Raw genomic sequence first — 25,772 nt, 5'->3', positions numbered from 1 at the left:
TCTTTTACGCTGTATTTTCAGCCAATACAATACAAAAGTGCAAAGAACAATACAGTACAGGAACAGGCCCTTTGGTGCTCCAAGCCTGTGCTGACACATTTTGCCCTTTCGTACTAAAGCTGTCTTCACTTAAAGGATCCATGTACCTCTATTCTCTTTCTATTCATGTATTTGTCCAGTTGACTCTTAACTGCTGCTATTGAGTCTACATCCACCACCTCCTCTGGCAGCACGTTCCAGGTATTTAGCACCCTTTGTGTGAAAAACTTGCCTCAAAACATCTATTCTAAACTTTCCACCCTGTACCTTGAACTTGTCTCCTAATAATTGATCCTTCCACCCTGGGGAAAAAAGCCTCATACTTTCCACTCTATCCATGCCATTAACAATCTTATAAACTTCTATCAGGTTGCCCCTCACCCTCCTGCATTCCAGTGAAAACAAAGCTAGTCTATCCAACATTTCTTAATCCTGGGGATGGATTGACAGATGAGAGGACAAAAGCCGGAGGAGACAAGAAGGAGTTTGTTCTGAAGGAGATGAGGGGATGAAGTAAAGATATGATAATTTGGAGAAAGGAGGAGTGTGGGTTAGCAAGGAAGGGCAAGAGGAACGTTTCTGGTAAATAAGGGAAGAAACGAGCAAAAAGTGAATAGAGCAAGGAAATATTGAAGTGACTTAATTCCCATTCCTTTTGGAAAAACTGATTAATTCTTTTATCATTCTTGATCCCAACCATTTTTTTTTCCAATTCCATTCCACCTGCAAACCTCTTTTCTCTGCTTTTGGCTGCTTCCTTGAGTCTGAGGACCCTGTTCTTCGTATATGGGGTGGCACAATGGCTGAATGGTTAGCACTGCTGCCTCACAGTGCCAGGGACCCTGGTTCAATTGCATTCTTAACGACTGTCTGTCGAGTTTGCACATTCTCCTTGTGTCTGCGGGGTATTCTCCAGGTGTTCAGTTTTCCTCCCATAGTCCAAAGTTGTGCAGGTTAGGTGCATTGGCAATGCAAAATTGCCCTTAGTGTCCAGAAATGTGCTGACTAGATGGGTTAGCCCTGGGAAATACAGGGTTATATGGATAGGGTAAGGGGTCTGGATCTGGATGGGAAGCTTTTCGTAGAGTTGGATGTGGACCGAATGGCCTGCCTCCACACTAGGGATTCTGTGATTCTATGGTTGAATTGGAAATAGCAGCTTTGTCCAAGATTCTCCTAAATTTTAACTCAACATAAAGTGGCACAGTTATAATGGTTGAGAACGTAGAGTTTTGGTGACTTTTTTTCACACTGTGATAAATGCTGGGATATAAGGGTGGGTCTGGGTGGGATGCTTTTCGAAGGGTTGGTGTGGACTTGAAAAGCCAAATGGCCAGCTTCCACACTGTAGGGATTCTATAATTAGTATTATTAGTATCTAACTATGTAGTATAACATGATTTAAGTATGTGGCAAATCTCGACATTCTTGTAATCTCTATCATTAAATTGCTTATTTATCTAAATAGTCCTTGTTGAAGGATTATATGGTGGCTCAGTGGTTAGCACTGCTGCCTCACAGGACCAGGGTCACTCGTTCGATTCCAGCCTCAGGCGACTGTCTGTGTGGAGTTTGCACGTTCTCCCCGTGTCTGTGTGGGTTTCCTCCGGGTGCTGCGGTTTCCTCCCCCAATCCAAAGATGTGCAGGTTAGGTGAATTGGCCATGCTAAATTGCCCGTAGTGTTAGGTGAAGGGGTAAATGTAGGGGAATGGGTCTGAGTGGGTTGCACTTCGGAGGGTAGGTGTGGACTTGTTGGGCCAAAGGGCCTGTTTTCACACTGTAAGTAATCGAATCTAATTAAGCATTTTTTTAAAATGTGGTTGAATTTATATTTCATCAGTTAGCGTTATTTTTAAAACATGTCCATTATCATGTGCTTGTTGCAGGGAGATGGTAGCCTGTTGGTAATTTCACTTGACAAGTAATTCAGCGTTCTAAAGAAAGGACACTGTTTCTCTCTGTCTACAAATGCCATACCTACTGAGTTTCTCCAGCTATTTCTGCTTTTGTTTAAATAGTTCAGAAGCTGGATTGGAAATTGTGGCTGAATCTTCCCTTTTTTTTCTAGCAAATTGGTATAGAGTCATAGAGATGGACAGTATGAAAACAGACCCTTCGGTCCAACCTGATCAGATATCGCAACTCAATCTAGTCCCACCTGCCAGCACCCGGCCAATATCCCGCCAAACTCTTCCTATTCATATACCCATCTGAATGCCTCTTAAATGTTGCAATTGTACCAGCCTTCACCACATCCTCGGGCAGGTCATTCCATACACGTACCACTCTCTGCGTGAAAAGGTTGTCCTTTATATCTTTCCCCTCTCACCCTAAACCTATGCCCTCTAGTTCTGGACTCCCCGATTCCAGGGAAAAGACTTTGGCTATTTATCCTATCCAGACCCCTCATAATTTTGTAAACCTCTATAAGGTCACCCCTCAGCCTCCGATGCTCCAGGGAAAAGAAAGATTCATAGAGCATAGTCTGCCATGCCTTCAACTTTTCACGCAGTCATCTGCTTATTAGTTATGCATTTGTCCAGTTCAGTCAACTCATGCAGTTATTCAGCAGGTTTGGCAGAGCTAGCTGTTGTCGGGACTTTGTGACATTTACATTGCTGGCACCATATTCAACCATAGCTCTATGATACTTTCGAAACTGCCCATTACACTGTCATGTCTGGCTGTTATCACTAAGAACGTGACCCAGAAGGTATGCTTAGTAGCATGCTTTTAGGACAAAAGCAAATTACTGCGGATGCTGGAATCTGAAACCAAAAGAGAAAATGCTGGGAAATCTCAGCAGGTCAGGCAGCATCTGTAAGGAGAGAAAAGAGGTGATATTTTGAGTCTAACTGACCCTTTGTCAAAGCTTTTAGGACATGGGCTTTGAGGTATTGGTGAATGGATGGTGGAGCAGAGCACAATGTTTTGTCTTGCAGCCGACTAATGGTGGTTACACCACCAAACCCAGGGTTTAGATTAGAGTGGTGCTGGAAAAGCACAGCAGGTCAGGCAGCATCCGAGGAGCAGGAAAATCGACGTATTGGGCAAAAGCCCTTCATCAGGAATAGCCACCACCAAACCTAGCCAACTTGTGCTCCGATAACAGCCTGAGGCATTTTTCAAACAAACCAAGCATCCAACAGTGAAGGAGGAGGTCAGTGATCTTGTGCACTCTATGTGAGTAAGTGCCACCATCTTTTGTCAACTGCCTTACACTCATTGTAATTTTGCCCACTTTACAGTAATATTACTAAGGCTAATGGTCTACAGCTCTCACTCAACTCCTCCTTTTGTCTCATTACAAGAGAAACAGTCACACAATCAGGCCAGAAGTGCAAGAACAGGCTGAAGGTGGGTGGCTGGGTGGGTAGATGATATCTGCCCTCTCACTCCCTATGAGGAGAAAATCCTGGATTTAGCTGGGAAAATTAACACGGTTTAGCTAAATTAGTAAGCTTCACAAAGCTGTGCTGCACAGCTTTCCCCTTACAAGTGTTAACTGATTCTTAAGTTGCAAAAGCTTCTACCCCTATTGCACAACTAACAACCCCTCTTATGTGGCATGCATAGGCCCTCTGTTCCAAAGAGGGCACCACTTGAGCCCGTCAGCTCCTCCTCCACCTGAGGAAGAAGTCACTGAACCCTCAAAGCATGCACTGGCAAGGCTTTCACTTACATCCTCCACCATCTTAGAGACTTTCACATCAGTGGATACCTATTTTGATTAGACTCTGAGGAACAATCTGGTGACTACATAATTGACACAACTGTAAAACTGAATAAGAAGGAACTCCACATGTCATTTGCATGCAGAGGACTGCCATGTTCAGGCATGATGATCCCAAGATGTTGTCCATTAATAACTTGATGCAAATGCACAGACAGGCACAGGAACATGAGGCAGGTACATCAGAAATACTGAATAAACTGGATTGAAGATTGGAGGAGTCCACTGCCCTTATAAGTAACATGCTACCACCTCCTGTGCAGTCTGTGTGGGGCTGCAGTGGTGAAGACAGCACTTGCCCTTGCTGCACCCATTTTGATATATGCACCCTGATACTAATTTGGGAATATCAGAATCAGAATCATTTTTCTGTGACTTAATTCCTAAGCTTTATCTTGGGTCCTGATACTCTATGACATGGAGACCAACCACAAAGAGGGAAATGCCATGCCTCTGCATGAATTTCAAGAGTTATTTTGCCAAATTCAGGTGTATTTTGTTTGGAAAAATGACTTGAGCAATATTGACAGATTCTAAGTGTAGCTGGATTACATCTCATTATGTTGGGTAAGAGTGGGGATCACCCAAGAAATTCATTATAACAGATAATGTTTTTACAAGCCTACAGTTCTGAATTTAAAGGTAGTAGCTCCGAGGCATTCTACAGCAGTGATAATTATGGAATGTGTTTGAGTTAGCAAACACAGGTGACGCTTAAGTTTTCATGTGATTAAATCAACTTTACAGAGGTTATAAGAATTTATTTATTATAAACCATGGAATGATCATGATTAGGGGTGGCACGGTGGCTCAGTGGTTAGCACTGCTGCCTCACAACAACAGGGTCCCAGGTTCGATTCCAGCCTCGGGTGACTGCCTGTGTGGAGTTTGCACATACTCCCTGTGTCTGTGTGGGTTTCCTCTGGGAGCTCCAATTTCCTCCCACAGTCCAAAGATGTGCAGGTTAGGTGCATTAGAGGGAAATGGGTCTGGGAGGGTTACTCTTCGGAGAGTCGATGTGGACTGCTTGGGCTGAAAGACCTGTTTCCACACTGTAAGTAATCTAATCTAATCTAATTACTTGAAACCAAGATTTGTAATGTTTGATGCTTGTCAATTGTACATGAATTGCACTTTGATGCAAGGTATGTAGTGCCATTGAATCTGTGGATGCCTGAATTGCCCTAGCAGGGCTTCACATTGCAAACATGTTCACCCTACCCTCATAGAAGGGGACAAAAAAGTTTAATTCACCCACAATTTACATGTTTAAAGCCATTTTTCCTTCTTTATTGTGCATTTGGTCAAAGCTGGCATGCTGCCTGATTTGTACTATTGAGAGAGAGTTATAGGCTTAACCTAATTGTCAAGTTTACCTTCCCAGTCTCCATCTTCAATTTAACGTTGTTGTCCTCATAAATCCCATCAGCTTTCAGGATCTCCAAGTTCCTATCCAACCTTTTCACTTGATTGTAAATCTCCCCAAATTTACCCTTCAGCTCATGGCTTACCACATTTCTTTACCCACTAGAGCAATTCACTGCCCTCCCATTGAAAACAGACAAACTGGTGGTAACGTGTGAAACTCTCTCCTCAATGCAGTATCAGATGCTACTCTTATTTTGAAAGAGGCTTGTGACCTCAGTTTAATCCTGATATGCTGAGAGTCTGTTTGGTATTTGAGATTATTGAGATAACCATGCAAAAATGCCTATTAGCTGAAGTTCAACTGGACTTCAAACAGGTACTATAACTGGCGTTATTATTGGAAAATACAGCAAATGAAAAATATAAGTTGCAGGGTATTCCAATAGAAGTGAATACCCTCACCAGTCCAACTGAGCTTGGGAATACCACTTGAGTGAAGGCAATTGCATAGCCTCACTCAGGACATAGCCTGAACAGAGAGACTCTCGGTCAGCCCACAACAAAATCCAAAAACAAAGCCAAACCTCGGCCAAACGGTTATAAGTTTCTTCAAGATCTGGTCTGGCAAGCCATTGTATTTGCTGCCAGTATGCAGACTCGAGACAGCAAAAGAGTCGAACTAGATCTCAGTTAGGTAAGTGAACGTATGCACTCTCCTGGATACCAGAGGGTATCCAGGCGAGTGCATAACCTGGAAAATTCACCTACATATGGTTTGGAACTGTAAAATTGGTTCTTATTTGGATGTTGGCTGAAAATGTGTTGCTGGAAAAGGCTTATGCCCGAAATGTCGATTCTCCTGTTCCTTGGATGCTGCCTGACCTGCGCTTTTCCAGCAACACATTTTCAGCTCTGATCTCCAGCATCTGCAGCCCTCACTTTCTCCTACTTGTTTGGATGTTGCTAAGCAATCAAAATAAACATCTGGTGAAATGGTCACCAGGTTCTAACGGCGGTCAGTACTACTGTGGCCATTTCAGTGATCGCAGAACCAGTCTTTGACAAAATTCGCTATGGACTCCAACTGTTAAGTTTAAACAAGACCTCTGCTAGACTGAGACCCTAAACTAGAAAACCTTTACAGATTAAGGGTATGACTTCGGTTCTGGTCTCTTGTTGAAAAACATTTCTTTCAATACCACTGATTGGAGTGAAAGGCTTGACCCCAGCTTAATGGGGCAAATTTGATTGAGAAAAATTCACCTAGATTGGCTCAACATTCTTCGATTAGAAAATAGCTGCCTCAGTGAAACCCAAATTAAATATCCAAAAATTTTTCAGAAAGGTCTAGAGACTATCAAAGGAGGCAGCGCCACCTTGCATGATGACCAGAAAGTAATTCCCCAATTCTGTGATGCCCACCTGGTGCCATTTGCCTTATGGGCAAAAATAGAGGCAGAAATCAGAAGGCTAGAAACTGAAGGAATCATCAAACCCTGTCCAGTTTGCTGATTGTGAAGCCCAACAGGTTGGTTGGCCTTTGTGGGGATTTTAAACAAATGGTAAACTGCTTTCCACAGCTGGATAAATACCCAGTTCTCTCATATAGAGGATTTATATGCAAAGTTTTTAGGATGGCTGCCTTTCACGAAGCTGGACATGAACCATCTATACATGCAGTTCCAGTTAAATGAGGATTTTCAGAAATATGCTACAATTAATATCTTTAAGGGCCATTTTGGGGATTGTCAGCTTGTGCAATTTTTCAGCAGATGATGGAGAACATTTTATAAGACATGCTTCAGGTTGCCATTTATCTAGATGTACTAATAGCAAGGAAGACCAATAAGGAGCACTTAGAGCTTGGACATAGTCCTGAAATGCTTCTCCAAGGCAGGTATGCACCTTAGAAGGGGGAAAATGTGTGCCCAGGCACTCCCAAGTGACCTGCTTAGGCTATAGAGTCGACAAGACCGATTTACATGCGTTGAAGATAGTAAAAGCAATTAAAGGTGCCCTAACTCCGGAGTCTATAATGGAACCTAGGTCTTTCCTTGGGCCGGAGAATTAATATGGACAGTTTATACACAACCTGGCCTCCACCCTGGCACTTTGTGCCAATTCTTTAAAAAGGGTCAGCCTTGGAAATAGTCATATAGCCAAGCCATAGCTTTTAGGGAAATGAAAAAACAGCTATCATCCTCTAAGGTGTCGGCACATTATAATCTCTCATGAATTCTGGTATTGACCAGCATTGCCTCGCTGTACGGCTGAGGGATATATTAGCTCATAGGTAGCCCAATGGAGAGGAACTAAGAGGAAGCGAGGGCTGGAGATCAGAGTCGAAAAGTGTGGCGCTGGAAAAGCACAGCAGGTCAGGCAGCATCTGAGGAGCAGGAGAGTTGACATTTCAGGCATAAGCCCTTCATCAGGAATTCCTTCTACTTGGATGCTGCCTGACCTGCTGTGCTTTTCCAGTGACACACTATTTGATAATGGAGAGGAACATCCAGTAGCGTATGCATCCAGGACTTTGGCTGATGCAGAGCATAAATAAGCCCAGACAGAAAAGAAGGTTTGGCAATCATATTTGGAGTCAGGAAGTTCCACTGATACCTTTACGGACACAAATTTGTAGTAATAACGGACCACAGAACTCTGCTCGGTGTACTTATAGGACAAAACAGTGCTGCCCATAGCTTCAGGCTGAATTCAGCAGTGGGCTCTAATACTGCATTTAATTACAAGTTGGAACACCATCCGGAGGCCAAATAACACATGCAGGTACATTGAGCTGTCTTCCGCTGACTGATACACCACTGTGGTACCGCCTCTGGAAGAGATAGTAATGGTTTTAAATTTTCAGGACACGCTTCCAATTACAACTGACAATATCAGACTTTAGACGCAGAAAGATTTGGCCTCTGTAAAACTGAAACAACTGACGATGAACGGAGAATCCAAAGGGCCATCACAACCAGAATTGAAACCTTTTTGAATCTACGAGACTAATAGAGGACAGCATATTGTTATGGGGAGCAAAAGTGATTGTCTCAAGTAAAAGTCATAACCAGATACTGGCTGAACCCTACTAGGGTTTCCAAAATGAAGATGTTGAGGAGTTATGTCTTATGATCAAGATTGAATACAGACATAACTGTGTTGGTGAGTCGCTGCCTAGAGTACAGAACCAACTAGGACAAAAACTAGCATCAGCAGCTCCCCTACATTCATGGGAATGACCAGGTAAACCCTGGACTCAGTTGCACATCAACTATGCAGGTCCTTTCATGGGCTCAATGTTCTTAGTCATTGTGGATGCCCACTCAAATTGTTTGGATATGCAGAGAGGTCAGTTGTCAAACATGGGGATGATGATTGTAAAACTGTATGCATTTTTCGCAATACACAGACTCTCAGAAGTATTGGTCACAGATAACGGACTGTCATTTATCAGCAGGAAATTTGAGTTTTTCGTAGAGTCCAATGGTATCCGTCATACAGGGACAGCTCCATATCATCCAACAGTCCAAACTTTGAAGGCAGGCTTAAAGAAACCACATGCAGCTTCACGAGACACCAAATTGTCCTGGTTCCTATTTGTTTACAGGGCAACCTCTCACACATGTAAAGGGATTTCTCCAGCAGAGTTGCTAATGGGAAGAAGACTCTGCACCAGGTTAAATCTGATCATCTTGGACCTGGAGGGGGAAGGGTGAAACAGCATCAGGAATACAATGTCAGAAGTGACTTCAGTAAGCAAGAGAGACTGTTTACTTCAGGAGACAAAGTTTCTTGTTGGAGCCATGGGAATGTCCCTACATGGTTGATGTGAGGTCAGGTCCAGTGACGTATAACATTCAGTTAGTGAGATGATCCTGAACAGGCACGTGGACCAAATGAATGCTGCAAACTCACAAACCGAGCAGGAGCAAAACGTGACCAACTCCTCGACAGTCTTTCCGACTGTTCGCGAATCCATGGGTTCTCCGTTTCTGACCAGCTTTGAAGATACCTCTGAATTTAAAATGGACACGGCAGATGTCACTGCCTCAACATCTCTGCTACCTGAAGAGGAGCAAGAATTTCTTCTGAGACACTCCAGGCGCAAGAGGCAAGCTACCTGTGTTACACATAGCCTGGAGCAGAGTTGGAGGCAGCTGACTCAGTGATAAAATGTACCAGAAAGAGCTACAAAAAAAAAACAGCCTATGTTCTCTGACTTGGGGGGGAGGGATGTAGTGATTGTAACGAGGTCAGCCAGGTGGGCCTCATAGGATATGAGTTCCCTGATTAGAGCTGTTAGTCTGGTCCAATCAGGGAGTCCTGGCTGACAGATAAGAGCAGGAATGTTGTCTGGATTTGGTGATATTTTAAAACACCAATTCCTGTAATTTTTATCTCAAACTGTACAATTTTTGCTTGTTTTCTAAAGTCAAATTTTATGAAGATATATTTAAGCATTAAGTGTAAATTGATTTGTTTTTTAAAAAAAGATACTGAAGTTGTATAAACAAACTTTTGAACTATTTACAGCATTGATTTTTGTTTCTATGCATCAACTCGATCACTTGTGACATTTTGTTTTGTTGCATAATTTGGACAATTACATTGGCTGGTTTGTTTATTTTACTGTATATAAGTTTGTAAACATAACTTTGCCCAAGATATTTGTACATAGCTTGGGCTTTGTAGCATTATTTATTCAGATTCTATATGGCATGTTTAATAAATGAAGCAGTTTACCATACACGGTTGCAACAAATCATATGATATCATTATGTAGAACCTGCTGTCTAAACTTCTGAAAATAAATTTGTTGTTTAAACAGAAAAAAAAAGAAAAGGAATGTCAGAGCTGACCAGTGCCCTTGACTGGCTCTCGAGGGGCAAGTCCCCGGGCTGACTGAGGAGTTCTTCAGGGCGTTCTGGGACGTCCTAGAGATCGACTACGCACAGGTCCTGGGGGAGTGTCTAAATGTCGGACTGCTGCCCCTTTCTTGGCGCAGGGCGGTCATCGTCCTGCTGCCAAAGAAGGGGGACCTTCGTTCCTTAAAGAACTGGCGTCCGGTCTCCCTCCTCAGCACGGATTACAAAATCTTCGCCAGGGTGTTGTCTTCTCGCCTGGCTTCCATGCTGGCCCACATGATTCACCTGGACCAGTCCTATACAGTCCCGGGTCAGAGGATACACGACAACAGCCACCTGGTCCGGGACCTGATCCATTTCTGTCAACGGGCTGGTCTGCCGAGTGCCTTCCTGTCTCTCAACCAGGAGAAGACATTCGACAGGGTCGATCATGAGTACCTGCTCGGGCATCTGGGTTCGGGACGCAGTTCATCACCCGGATCCGACTTTTGTACGCTGCCGCAGAGTGTCTGATTAAAGTTAACGGGTCCCTGACAGCGCCCCTTCGCTTTGGGAGAGGGGTACGTCAAAGCTGTCCACCGTCCGGCCAGCTGTATTCCCTGTGCGTGGAGCCTTTTCTGCGCCTCTTACGGAGGAGGTTATTGGGGCTGGTTCTGTGTGGCACGGGCACGGGGATGGTCCTCTCTGCCTACGCCGATGATGTGCTCCTTACTTTCACCGACCCGGCTGACCTGGGGAGGATGCACAAGTGCCAGGCCGTGTACTCTGCAGCGTCTTTTGCCAGGGTCAACTGGGCCAAATGTTCCGGACTACTGGTCGGTCCGTGGCGGGTGGACTGTCTGCCGGAGGAGTTACTGGGGTTCAGCTGGAGTACCACCCATCTCCTCTACCTGGGGGTCTACCTCGGCCCGGCTGAGGAATCCTGGCCGGCGAACTGGCAGGAGCTGGAAGCCAAAGTCTTGGCTCGCCTAGGCTGCTGGACAGGACTGTTCCGAGTGCTATCTTACAGGAGTCAAGTGCTGCTCATAAACCAGCTGGTGGCCGCCATGCTGTGGTACCGGCTGGTCACTTTGGTCCCTCCTCTTGGCTTTGTCGCTGACATCCAGAGAATGTTGGTCGACTTCTTGGATAAAAAGATGCACTGGGTCACTGTGCAGGTTCTGAGTCTCCCTATTGAGGAGGGCGGTCAGTCGCTGGTGTGCGTCCGCACCCAGGTCGCAACGTTCCACCTTCAGACCTTGCAGTGATCCCTTTGTGTCGAGCCTCCTCCTAGGTGGTGCGCCCTGGTGACGTATTTTTTCCGCCAGGTGCGTAACCTCAACTACGACACGCAGCTCCTGTTTGTTGACCGTGACGGTTTGAGGTCACCCTCAAGACGCTGCCTGTCTTTTACCAGGACCTGATCACTGTCTGGAACATGGTCAAATCGCGTTGCGCCTACCCTCCGGCAGAAGTGGCATTGTCAGGGAGCCGTTGCCCAGGAATCTGCACCTCCGTCCTCGCGGGTTCGGGTGGCTGTCGGAGGGGAGGGCTGTGGCGGCGAGGGTGACCAGGATCGGGGACAAGCTGGGTGGTGGGGGCCTGGGCTGGTCGCTGCCGCAGGACATGGCGGTGGCCACGTACCGGATGTCTACCCCTGCCCTGCTCGCTATCCGACACCTTAAAACGGTGGTTCTCGGACCCGACGTAGTACACCTGTTGGAGGATGCTCAGGTTTAGATTAGATTACTAACAGTGTGGAAACAGGACCTTATGCCCAACAAGTCCACACCGACCCGCAACCCACCCAGACCCATTCCCCTACATTTACCCCTTCACCTAAGACTACGAGCAATTTAGCAAGGCCAATTCACCTAACCTGCACATTTTTGGACTGTGGGAGGAAACCAGAGTACCCGGAGGAAACCCACGCAGACACTGGGAGAATGTGCAAACTCCACACAGACAGCCGCCTGAGGCGGGAATTGAACCCGGGTCTCTGGCGCTGTGAGGCAGCACTGCTAACCACTGTGTCACCGTGCCGCCCATTGGTGGTGTGGTGGAATCCTGTCTGCGCTTACCCCTCCCCAGATGGAATTTCACATTGGCCCCAAGGTCCCGTACTTCCCGCGGGAGCCTGTGCCCCACAACCTGAGCCGCCTCCGGAATTTTAGATTTGTCCCTTTTAAGGAAGTAAGAAGGCGGGCTCTGTATCGACTGCTGCTGCACACCATCCACCTCCACCGTCCGGACACGCCTTGGCGTGCCCATTTGCCACTGGGCTGTGGGGATCCCCAGTGGAGGGCTCTCTACACGGAGTCCTCCCCCTTTCTCTTGGGGATCTGGGGTGGAGGGTGCTGCACGCAGCGGTCCCCTGCAATCGCAGATTGCGGTGGGTCATGGACTCCCAACCCAACTGCTTGTTCTGTGGTGCTGTGGACCATGTATATATTGGGTGTGGGCGTTTGCACTCCCTTTTTGATTTTCTCAAAAACCTCCTCCTCTGCTTTTGGTTGCACTTCAGTCGCACGCTCCTGATCTTTGGGCACCCAGTACGGAGGGGGAGGGCAGGTCTGAAGACCTTGTGGGTCTGCTCCTGGGCAGCGGGCCGTGGAGGGGGTCGTTAAGGCCGACTGCCTGCCCCTCTTCTGCGGTTACATTAGAGCCCGGGTGTCTCTGTAAAAGGAGCATGCGGTATCCACCAACATCCTGGAGTTGTTCAGGGAGAGGTGGGCGCCGCAGGGAGTGGAGTGTAAAATTTCCCTCTCCAACTCTATTTTGATTTATTCCTTGCCCTCCCCTTCTCTGTTTGATCACACAGCATTGCCCTTTGATGTGAAGGGTACTGCTTGTCACAGGCCACTTGGGTGTTTCGTTTCTTCCTGATGGTGGAAATTTGAATAAAGATTTGTGCACCTTGTGTCTTTCACTGTGTGTCATACCTGCACACACACAACATGGGTGTTGGGGAAAAAATAAGCACTACCGCAGTGATGCGGTAGTGTGGGGGTAATAAGAAAAAAAGAATAGAAGTGTCAGAGATCCCGTTCACTCTGAGAGCTGGCTCTTGAGGGAGCTGGATCAGTGTAGAGTGAAGGACCTCTCCTCTTGATTGTGTCAGAGGGAGGGGACTGACTCTGGACCAGCTGCCCACATCCAGTGTTCTGAGGGGAAGAAGAAGAGGAGGAGGCAAGAGGTGAGAGCTCTGAGTCCTGGGCCTGCCTCTAGTGCTGCAGCCTGGGCCTCACCCAGGAAGAAAAGAACAGGAATGTCAGCGGTCCTGTCCATTCTGAGAACTGTCTCTGAAGGAACTGGATCAGTGTCAAGAACTCTCCATGTGTGACTTGGTGATGCGGTACCAGCCCCTTGGAGTTATTTCAGGGAAGAGATCCATGGAGCATGCAGGAAAATTATGTGATATTGGAGCTGAAGGCACGAGAAGCTAGCAGTGAACTGTAAAGCCAGGTAACTGCTCTGACTTTCATGTTAGAAGTTGATGCCATCCATTTTCTCAGAGGAGAGGGGGATGATGGAGAGCTGCATAAAAGTGAGGTGAAATTAGCCATTAATAGAATTGAAGCGCATGGAAATAAAATAGTTGCCATTCATCAGTGTGATTCAGAAGTCTCTACTTAAAGGGAGGGAAAGGCAAGGGAAACATCAGAAAATGTTTTATTGATGGGGAATCTGATTTAATTCGTTCTTGCTGTATATTCACAACTTTTCTGCCTTACCCATGCCATTATAGGACTGGGAAAATTTTGCCCCAAGTCTTAGTAATGGTAACCTTTAAACAAGCCTCAGTTGTCTTAAAAACTAACTGGTTCGAAGGGAAATCTGTCCTTTACCTGGAATGGCCCACATGTGATTTCAGTCCCCCAGCAATATGGTTGCTTATTAACTGCCCTCTGAAATGGCTTAATGAGCTATTCAATTAAAGGACAGTTAGGGAGGGGCTACAAATATTGGGCTTGTCAATGGAATTTTCATCCTTTTATTTATTTATTCATGGGATTGAGTTTGATGGCTGGACCAGCTTTTATTGCATATCCTTAGTTGCCATTGGAAAGGTGATGGTGAGCTGCCTTCATGAACTGCTGCAGCCTATTTCACGTATGTATACTCGGATGCTATCAGGGAGCGTGTTCCAGGATTTTTACCCAGTGACACTGAAGGAACAGCAATATATTTCCAAATCAGGATAGTGATTGGCTTAGAGGGGAAAATCTGCAGTTGTTGGTGTTCCCATGTGTTTGCTGCCCTTGTCTTTTTAAATTATAGTGGTTGAGAGTTTGTAAGGGGTTGTCTAAGTAGCCTTGTAAACTTTGAAATGCATCTTCAGGATGGTACTTACTGCTGCTACTGTGTGTCAGTGGTAGAGGAACGAATGTTTGTGGATGTGGTGCTAGTCAAGAAGCCTGATGCTTGGTCCTGAATGGTGTCAAGTGTCTTGAATGTTGTTAGAGCTGCACTTATCCAGGCAAGTGAGAGTATTCTATCACATTCCTCCCTTGTGCTTTGTAGATGGTGGGCAGGCTTTGGGGAGTCAAGACATTGCCTCTGATTTTGTAGCCATAGTGTTAACATGGCATTCTGGTTCAGTTTCCAGTCAGTGGTAACTCCAGGATGTTGATAATGGGGGACTTGAGGATGATAATGCCATTGAATGTCAAGGGGCATTGGTTAGATTCTCGTTGGATGTGATCAATGCCTGACACCGTGTGGTGCAAATGTTAATTGCAGCTTGTCAACCCATACCTGGTTACTGCCCAGCTCTTGTTGCATTTGGACATGAGTGCTTCAATATCTGAGGAGTTGTGAATGAACATGTCATGAACATTGCATACCCATCATTGAACATTCCCACTCTGACTCTGTGAAGGAAGGACTCTGAAGGATTGAGCAACTGAAGATGGTTGGTCTGAGGATACTATCCTGACGAACTCCTGAAATCATCTTCATTTGTGCAAGGTATGATTCCAACCAGGGGAGCATTTTCTCCTTTATTCACGTTGATTCCTTCCCTGCTAAGGCTCCTTGATGCCACAGTTGGTTAAAACCTGCCTTGTTGTCAAGAGTAGTCACTCTAACTTCCCACGGGAGTTCAGCTCTTTTGTCTATATTTGAACTAATACTGTAATGAAGCCACAAACTGAGTGACCCTGGCAGAATCCAAACTGACCATCGATGAACAAATTATTGCTATGCAAGTGAAGGCTCCTACCATCATGGAAGGAAGAAGGGGAAAGAAAGAGCTACTTCCAGAGAGGTATTAATGATGTTATGTGTTAACAAGAACTCAAGTTTATTTTTCTGTGTGAAATTCATCTTAAAGTGTTTCTCAGTTTCTCTGCTTGCTTTTAATAACAAGAACACGCTCTTTTTGGATTGATAACTGAGTTTTGTAATCACTTGCAAAACTAGTTGGAGAATTCAATATTGAAGTATTATATTACAAATACAAGTTAATCATCTTTGAAATTTTCCATATTAGAACTCAGTAGTTTCAGGAAGAGCTAAAATGTCAATTGTAGGATTGTTGATTCCAGTGATGTAGCTAATAGAAAAATCCTGATGTAATGTTTTGAGAGCAAACATTGTTATAAAAAGATAATCATCTCTTGTAGCTATTTTGAAAAGCTGCAGTCAAGAGATATTGGTACTTACACTATGGATTGCACCTGCAGTCTCCATTCCCATCTATTTCCCTTTCAAACAAGAGATTTCCATGTAGAAGGATATAGAAAGAAGCTTGGGCTTAGGGAATGCAACTACATGTCTTGCAGCTATTAACAAAGATAATTTTTCAACAGATCTCCTATCATCTTTATTTGGGAGATAAACATGTAAATCTTTACCACTACTACTAATGTGCTATTGTATGTGGAAGTATTTTTTTTAAAATGCTTTACAATACGCTGTACAAAGTTTCTTCTTGTCTTTCAAAATACGATGTACATTTTCTGTAATTTGGTATAGACTATATTATATTATTATTATTATGACGAAAATTTAATTCCAGTTAAATTGTGTCTGCAGGTATAATGAGCTGTTGAAGCAAAAGGCCCAGTTGGAGGAGTTGGAGACAATTTTGAAAAAGCAACAAGAGAAAATGCACCAGGAGGTAGAGAAACATGATACTATGATGTACAAGTTCCAGAAACTTCAAAATGAAAATGAAAGGTTGGTGGCCTCTAGCACTAGAAAAAGATACAAAAGAAAAATGATAAGAATGTTACCAGAACTAAGAAGTTAGAATTATCAGAGAATGGAATTTGTCAGAGCTCTTTTATCTAGAAATTGGATGGTGGTGGAGTAAACTAATAGGAGTTGTTTAAAATTATGATTGTCAATAGAATAGGTAGGGAAGATGTCTGTGCGTGTGAGGTTCAAAACTATGTATCAAACATATACAAATCAGAATAAATTTTCTTTTACTCCTGAGAATGTGGAACTTGCTAACAGTGGATTAAGGATTAGTTGGGACAGATAACAGACACCATTAAGGGAGAAGCTAGAAAAATTACATGGGAGAGAACGAAACAGAAGAATATGCATTAATAAATTATACTGGAAAGAAACTTGTCAGAAGCATAAACACGAGCATGGACAACTTTTAGCCAAATGACCACTTTTGCTTTTGATTCTAAATCCTAATTCTGAAATAAATATGGAAATAAGTTGAAATGAAGAAATGAGAAATTTACAGAAGGATGTGGATGTCAAAGGTGCATGGGTCAAAAGTTATTTGATGAAATTTAACATGGATAAGTGTGAGATTATCCATTTTGGGCAGAGGAATATCTAAATGGTGAAAAAAGTTGGTGTGCACAGGGATCTGGGTGTCCTTGTGCATGAATTGTAGAAAATCCACTGTGCAGGTACAGCAGGTAATAACAAAGACAAATGGAACATTGACATTTATTGCAAACAGAATAGAGTATGAAAATAGGGAAGTGTTTCTACAATTACATAAGGCATTCGTGAGACCAGACCTGGAGTACTGTGTATAATTTTGGTCCCTTCTTTAGTCCATAAGATAAAGGAGCAGAAGTAGGCCATTGAGCTCTTTGGTCCTAGTCTCTTTTATTAGTGGAAACATTTTCTCCACATCCACTCTATCAGGCCTTTCGGTACCCTGTAAGTTTCAATCAGATTCATCCTTCTAAACTCCATCAAGTACACACCCAAAATCCTCAAACATTCCTCATATTATAAGCTCTGCATTCCAGGGATCATTCAAGTAAACTTCCTCAGGACCCCCTGCAATGCTAGCACTTCATTCCTTAGATCCGGGGCACATAACTGTTCCCAATATTCTAAATGCAGTCTGACCAGAGCCTTTTACAGCCTCAACAGTACATCTCTGCTGTTGTTTTCTACCCCTCTTGAAATGAATGCCAACTTTGCAATTGCCTTCCTAATCGCCAACTAAACCTGCATGTTAGCCTCTAGGGAATCATGAACAACGACTCCCAAACCCCTTTGTGCTTCAAATTTCAGAATCTTTAGAAAATAGTCAGTGATGCTTTTCTTCCTACTAAAATATATAACCTCAAACTTTGCCACATTGTATTCCATCTGCGACTTCTTCTCCCAGTCGCCTAGTATGTCAAGTCCTTATGCAGCCTCCCTGGTTCCTCAACATTTCTGTCCCTCCACCTATCTTGGTATCAACTGCAAACTTAGCAACAGTTCCTTCATCCAGATCATCAATGTATAACAAAAATAGTTGTGGTTCCAATAGTTCCTGCAAAACTCTACTACTCATTAGCTGCCATCCTGAAAAAGACATCTTTATCCCCATCCTCTGCCTTCTACCAGTCAACCAATCTTCTATCCATGCCAGTATATTGCCAGTAACACCATGGATTCTTATCTTATTTAGTAACTCCTATGTAGCACTTTGTTAAAGACCTCCTGGAAATCCAAATAGATCAAAAACTTGTCTCAGATAGGACAAAGATTGTAGGCTTGTGACCAATGGTTTGCAGCAAGAATCAGTTTGCTGCTGTGTCCACTGTTTTTTGTCTTTTATGTAAATTATTTGGATTTTAATTTAGACAGTGTGAATAGTAAGTTTGCAGATGACACCAAAATTGGTGGTGTAGTGGACAGCAAAGAAGGTTATCTCAGAATACAATGGGACTTTGATCAGATAGACTGAGGTTTGGCAGAGAGTTAAATCTAGATAAAAATGAGGTACTATGTTTTGGTAAGGCAAATCAGGCCAGGTATGACACTCTTAATCGTAAGGTCCTGGAGAGTGTTGCTGAACAAAGAGATCTTGGAGTGCAAGTTCATAGTTCCTTCAAAGTGGAGTTGCAGGTAAATAGGGTAGTGAAAAAAGTGTTTGGTACACTTGCCTTTATTGATCAGTGCATTGAGTGTAGGCGTTGGAGTTCATGTTGTGGCTGCACAGGATATTGGTTAGGCCACTTTTGGAATACTGCATTCAATTCTGGTCTTCCTGCTATAGGAAGGATGTTGTGAAACTTGAAAAGGTTCAGAAAAGGTTTCTGAAAGGATGTTGTCAGGATTAGAGAGTTTGAGTTATATGGAGAGGCTGAATAGGCCGGAGGGAAACCTTTATAAAATCATGAGGGACATGGATAGGGTGAATAGCCAAGGTCTTTTCTCCTGGGTAGGGGAGTCTAAAACTAGAAGTCATAGGGTTAAGGTGATACGGGAAAGATTTTAATGTCACGCTCAGTACTGCTCTATTTTGTCTGATTAGAAACTATTAAGTGTTCTATGTATAATTTGTGTCTGTATTCTAGTATTTACTTGGCTAATTAAACATGAACTATTTCAGTGGCTCAATTATCCTTTGAGACAAACCAAATCTAAACGATGGTTGCTCCTACATGTACAAAAGCAGGAAATTTGAATAGGATTTTTAGTTTAATACTTAGCGTAACACATAGAAGGCTGCTCACCATCTTGTTCAAGTGGTGAAAGACTGGGAGCAGTAGAGGAGCAAAGTGATTTAATGTCCATGTACACTAAATCATTAAACGCTGTTGTACCGATCCAAAATGTAATCAAAAGGACTGGGAGATGTTGGTCTTTGTTCCCGCAAGGGTTTTGGAATGCAAAAATGTGGAGGTGATACTTTAGATGTACAATTTTGTTCAGACATCATCTAGAGTACTATATTCTGTTTAAGATATACGACACTTGAGGATATTCTTCAAAAGATTAAGTTAGGTGTACAGGTGCATGGATGTGGATCACAGTCACTTTAGAACTTTTGAGAATGAGCTAATCGGGTATTTAAAGTGATAAAGAGAGTTGGTAGGATAGGTTAGTTAAAATCTGGAACCTCCTTTATAATAGATCCCTCAATGCCACCAAAACAAGTTCACCGAGCATCTGGAAATTTAAATTTTCAAGACTAAGGGCCAAGATTTTCGCTTCTGGCTTCAGAACCTATCCATTGGTTCTGTTCTGGATCCCAAGCCCACTTGGCATCTTCCAGATGCAACCACTTTGATTTTTAAAAGACTTGAACAATTAATTACAGGGAGCAGGCTCACTATTCAATGAAGGATAGCAGACAAGTGGCCAACATAGAGCAGTCAGTGATCAACAGCCCCACTGGTAAGAAGCAAACATTAAGTTAGAGAGGGAGAGATTAAGTAAAGTTCATTTTAAAACTGTCAAAGCTGCTTGCCATCATATTGGGGCTGGCAGCTGCAGCGCAATAGCCATTATAGGAAAGGGTCCCTCCCACAGACATTCATCCCTTGACCTAGGTCTCGACCTATTTAAAATTTCTGGCTGACATTTGTAGATTTTTGTTAGCAAAGTTCTCAAGGTATGGGAATAGACAGCTAACTGAAGTTAAATGAAACTTTTCATCTCAGTTCTAAATAGTTGGTTCTTGATCTTTTAAAGTGGGCTCATCTTATTCCGGATATCCTAACTAGCGGAAATAAGTTTTACACTGTCAGGCCTATTTGTAATCCTGAATATTCTTGTTTGAAAAATATGTCAGACAATGTAACATCCTTTTATTGCTACACTGAAGTGTCTGGATTATTTCCTCAAAACTGGAGACAAACCTGAATCCACAGCCTTTTTTTTGTTGTTGCTTTTTTCAATTTAATCTATTTTTTCTAATCAACCTGTTCAGATATGTTACTGCACATCTCTGAAGCAGATGGGACTTGAATCCATGTCTGTCTGTCCAGTGGTAGGGACGTGCGCACTGGGCCCCTCCTCCACAATTTTCTGACTCAGACTACTAATAAAAATCACTTGCTAAGCTGAATGTCAACGTAAAGAGTTAGAAAGGAGGTGGTTACAATAAAAATTAAAGTTGTTAGAGGAAGAATACTGAAAGCATCACCTCATCATTGACTTTCCTTGTTGTACACTGTGCCTTATGGTTTAGAAAGAAAACATTAGCTCTACAAGAAAATTAAGTATTTATTTCTGTTTTGAAGATTGAACCAAATATACAACCACTTGTTAAAGGAAAATGAAGGATTGCAGGTGGACCACAAGAATCTAAAAAGCTTGCTGAATGCTGCAAAACTAGAGCATACTCGATTGGAAGCTGAATTTGCAAACCTGAAGGAACGTTACCAACAGTTGGATATCAATTCCACTAAACTAAACAACCAATGTGAGGTGGGTGTGAATTCTTTAACCTTTCTTAATCAATTGACTGGATCATGGATACATAAAATAAACAGCCATTGTATTTTGCAAAATCATCTCCCCTGCATACAGTTGGTGTTTAAGTGTAACATACTAAAAACCTGCTAAAAAATAACATTTGCTTAATTGTTAAAGTTTACCAAAGGCCAAACACTTAAAAAAAAACACAGAAGGATCTCTGGACCTGGAATGCTAACTCTGTTTTCTCTCCGCAGATGCTGCCAGACCTGCTAATTTTTTCCAGCAATTTGTTTTTGTTTCTGAATTCCAGCATCTGCAGTTCTTTGATTTAGCTTCAGCTTCTCAAGTCTTCTGTGCCATTTTGATAAGATCGTGCCTATGTAATTGTGGCCTCAACTCAATGTTTCTGTCTACGCTTAGATTGTTGATTTACAAAGGAGTAATCTAGCTTGGCCTTACCAAACTTCTGAGAGAAAAAGATTGTTCTCACTTTCATCTTAAATTGGATAGCTCTTGGTTTTAATCTATGTCCCCTTACTTTCTCCCAAAAGGGGAAATATCCTTTTGGTAGGCAATCTGTTAAGTTCACTAAAGATCTTGTATATTTCAATAAGTAGTGTGTACCTATCTTTGAGCCAGGAGGCCTGAGTTCAAGTTCTGTCTGTTTCAGGTGTGTAATTAATATGTCTTATTCTAAATTCCAATTAGAGATCCAACATTTTCTCCTTGGACAATTCCTTAATTCCATCAGTTGCAAATAATTAAATTAATATAAAGAATGTGACCAAGAAATTAAGGATGAGAGTTATAAGCAATTTGGAGAAGTTTGCTTTACTAATGGAGTTTTGACAATGTGATCATCTAACTCACTAAAGAAGACTGAAATAGATACACAATTGTGGTCAAATGGATGAGCTCTTTGGAGTGCGTCAAAAACCCATTTTCTTAATAGGTTCCAGATCCAATGAGAAAATATTAATAGTTAACTAGTAAATGTCTTTGCAAGTAAAGTTTTTTTTGAACATCTTAGAATCATAGAGATTACACCCAGAAGTAGGCCCTTTGGCCCAACAAGACCATGCTGCTCTCTGTAAAACAGAATCACATGCAGACACTGGGAGAGTGTGCAAACACAGATAATCACCCAAGGCTGGAAACAAATCTCGGATCAACGTGAAGCAGCTGTGCTAATCAATATGTCATCATGCCACCCCAATGAGCAACAGCTTTTCATTGATTACCTTATTTCAACCTGCCATAATCTGGTACACCTCTCTCAAATTTCTTCTCAACTTCCCACAGACCAAGAACAACCCCAGTTTCTTGATACCGTTATAGCTAAAATTCACAATCTTTGGAACCATTCTCCTCTGCATCATCTTAAGGACCCTTCCTAAAGCATAGTGACTTTGACTGGATGCAGTCCCAAAACAATTAAATAGCACTATTCTAAAAGTGTACAAGGACAGCCTAGGGATTCATTCGCATTGAAGGTGTTACTAACAGATGTTAGTAAAGCAAATGCAATCTTCAGCTTCATAAATATAGAGATCTCAAGTACAAAGTAGGGAATTTATGCTATGCTGGAATAAAACTCTGCAATTTAGAATGTTTACTTTCTATTTTTTTTCTGCTGACCCTACTTATGTAGCATGACAGAATTAAAGAATCTAAATTGTACAAAGATTAAGATAAGAATTTGTGAAATTGGGGAATGGATAGAGGGTTAGCTAACTAACAGGAACACAGTTGGAATAAATGGATAGTTTTCATATTAGTAAACTATAGCTATGAAGTATTGTTAGGATTAGTACTAAGTTTTTGACTATTTACGATCAACATTAATGATCTGACTGATTTGTATTATCAGTGTATTTGGCTGCAAAAGCTAGATAGGAGAGAGCAAGTTCTCAAGCAGATGCAAAGAGTTCTGCAAAAGGATATGGACAAATTAAGTAAGTGGACTACAGTATGGGAATATGTGAAGCTATCCACTTTGGCAGGAAGATAAAAAGGCAAAAATATTCTTTAAATAGGCTGCTTCATGCATCAGTGCAAAGGGGTCTGTGTGTCCTTGTACCTGAATCACAGAAAAGTGCGACAAACTTGTTCTGTCTAGAGCATTGGTCAGAACATACTTTCTCCTTAATGGAAGCAGTTCGGAGAAGTTTCACAAGGTGTGTTCCTACTTTGAAAGTGTTGAATACTGTGGAGAAATTGAACAAGTTGGATCTATATGTATTAACAGTTTACAAAAAAGTGAACTGATCTTACTAAATCATAAGACTCTGAGGCAGCTTGATGCAGTGGATGGAGGAATCTATAAATGTTTAAAAACAAGATGCTTCCAATTCGAGGCTGATGTGAGAAGGATTTTTATTCTATCAGAAAAATTTTTTTGGATTTCTTTTCCCTGGAGAGCAGTAGAGACTGGGTCATTGAATATAGTCAAAATTGAGTTAGTCAAGTTTTGAGTGACAGTGGAATTGTGGGTTATGGAGGACAGTTGCAAAGTGGAGTGAAATCCACAAACTGATTAGCCATGATAAATGTGGTACAGAATATAAACGTTGATTAAAGGAAATAAAAAGCTGAATCTTTTTGTCTTCAACACATCAAGATTAGGATGTAAGAAACAGACTTGAAAAGACGAATGCAATTTACACAGGATAAAAAAGGATGTTGATTGGTTTGGCCATTGTTGACCTCAAATGCAGCAGGAACTTACAATTTAGTTGTCAGACCAAGCAGGTAGATTCTTGATTTTTCAGGGTGTTGCCAAGAGGATACAACAAAGATTGGCAGTCACCATAACATCCTTTTTCCCTAATGGAAAAGGTGTTCCATATATTTCTTGCTATTCACTCGAAGGACATGGGTGTCACTGGTTAGCCAGCATTTATCGCCTATCTCTGGTTGCCTATAAGCTAGTTGCTGGGTCAATTCAGAGGGCAGTTGAGAGTCAGCCACATTGCTGTGGATCTGGAGTCACATGTAGGCCAGACCAGGTGAGGCTAGCGTGTTCACTGAAGGACATTAGTGAAGTAGATGGGCTTTTCCACATTTGATAATGATTTCATGGTCATCAGTAGATTCTTAATTCCAGATTATTATTCAGTTCAAATTTCACCATTTGCCATGGCAGGATTTGAATCATGATCCCCAGATCATTAAGTGAGTTTCTGGATTAATAGTCTAGCAAAACTACCATTAGGTTATTGCCTCCCCTAAACTCTTTAAAACACAGGGAGAGTGTGCAAACTCCACACAGACAGTTGGCCAAAGCTGGAATTGAACCCAGGTCCCTGGCGCTGAGAGGCAGTAGTGCCAACCACTGAGCCACAGTGCTGCAACACAAATGCAATTTTACCATCATAAGAACAGATTTCTGTGTTCAGAGTCCCGCTTAAGTATCTGTTTTCCAGTCTTGATATTTGTGAGAACACTGGTTTCTCAGAGTACAGGATTGCAACAAGCTCCAAGCCTTTGACCGTACTGATGGGTCAGCTGTACAGGAGGCAGGAAGAAGAGTGGAAGAGCAATAGTGATAAATTCATTAATTAGGGGAACAGCTATTTCTGCTGCCACAGATGAGTTTCTGTGACGATATGTTGCCTCCCTGGTGCTCGGGTCAGTAATGTCACAGAATGGCAAAGAATATTCTTCTGAGAAAGGGTGGTCAGACAGAGATCAAGGCCCACATTAGTGTCAGTGATTATAGGTAGAAAGGATGATGTAGTCCTGCAATCAGAATTTGGGGAGCTAGATAGAAAATTACCGAAGAGAACCTCAAAAGTAGTTCTGTCGAGATTGCTCCCAGTACCATGCGCAAGTGAACACAAAAATAGGAGGATAGGACACATGAATGTGTAGTTGGAAAAATGGTGCAGGAGGGTGGCCTTCAAATTCTTGGGCTATGAGGGACTGATTCTGGAGGACTTTAAATAACTTTGTTTCTCATTTCTCTACTGCATATGGTAGTAAAGTGTATTTCTTATATTTGCCCTTAAGTACCCCAATGTTCCCTATTCTATTTAATGTCTTAGTTGGTATTGGCACTTGTATAAGTGAGATTTCCAGAACAATGACGATTAACATATTATGAAGTGTAACTAATTCCACATTAGCCTTCTATAGGTGTTAAACATTTGATGTGGCAGAAAATCAGACCATGCTTCCTACACCATGAAAGGTTTAAAAAAAATTGGTTAGTGACTTGCTTCAGATGTCATCATTGTTTCCAATAATCTTCCCTTTTTGTGTCGAAACAGTGTACGTATCGTTAATTATGATCACATTATCATGTCCTATCCATTATAGCTCAAATCCTATGTCCTTCATGACCTTATCTCCTACACTCATCTCAACCTGTTCTATTTCTGCCTCCATCCCTGTGTACAATTACCTGATCCCTAACCTCTTCTCTTTATACTTTCGGCTGTCTGCTCAGCTTAGTCGCAAATCATTTAACATTTTTGCATTAAGTTCTTAGTTTCTCATTACCTGTCAAAACATCCCCTCATCACCCTACCTGTCATTAACACGTGTAGTGTTAATCAGTTGATCGATATGATATTGTTTTGAGTCCCGTACAGATACAACGCAATAGATCTGCCCAGCTTTTGTGCCATTTCTGGCTGCTTTTAGCTGATGCTTACCTTAATGTCCTATTCATTCACCCCACCATGCCTAAGGTCAATGGTAGTAGGGAACATGAAATTTTGTTTGATTCCCAGAAACTTGCAAACTTTCTAAAAGCATAGAAAGTAGGAGCAGGATGGCCATTCAGCCCCTTTCAAGCTTGCCCCAGACCTCAATTCTTTTTTTTTTAATATTTTCATTGAAAAGATTTTTCTTTACAAAATTACAAAAGTATAAAAATATAACATTTATAACAACAAAAACAACAACAATAAACAAACAACAATGTTGTGGCTATTACGGAGACATGGGTAGAACAGGGACAGGATTGGCTGTTGCAAGTTCCAGGGTTTAAATGTTTTAGTAGGGTCAGAGGTGGGGGCAAAAGAGGGGGAGGTGTGGCATTGCTTGTCAAAGATAGTATTACAGCTGTGGAAAGGACGATGGATGAAGACTCGCCATCAGAGGTAGTTTGGGCTGAGGTTAGGAATAGGAAAGATGAGGTCACCCTGTT

General features: G+C 42.5%; 1 protein-coding gene across 13 annotated transcripts in view; it reads left to right on the top strand.

Moving 5' to 3' along the window:
- Window positions 1–25,772, top strand: part of LOC122552880 (girdin-like) — a 402,403-nt gene that overhangs the window by 274,485 nt on the left and 102,146 nt on the right. For all 13 annotated transcript variants that reach the window (XM_043696008.1, XM_043696001.1, XM_043696009.1 and 10 more), the window contains 2 exons: window positions 16,028–16,171; window positions 20,440–20,626. In XM_043696008.1, the coding sequence (XP_043551943.1) occupies window positions 16,028–16,171; window positions 20,440–20,626 (331 nt within the window). The remainder of the gene's footprint in view (window positions 1–16,027; window positions 16,172–20,439; window positions 20,627–25,772) is intronic.

Source organism: Chiloscyllium plagiosum, chromosome 9, assembly GCF_004010195.1.
Source record: "Chiloscyllium plagiosum isolate BGI_BamShark_2017 chromosome 9, ASM401019v2, whole genome shotgun sequence".
In the NCBI taxonomy this organism is placed as follows: domain Eukaryota; kingdom Metazoa; phylum Chordata; class Chondrichthyes; order Orectolobiformes; family Hemiscylliidae; genus Chiloscyllium; species Chiloscyllium plagiosum.
This window is presented reverse-complemented; position numbering and strand designations above follow the sequence as displayed.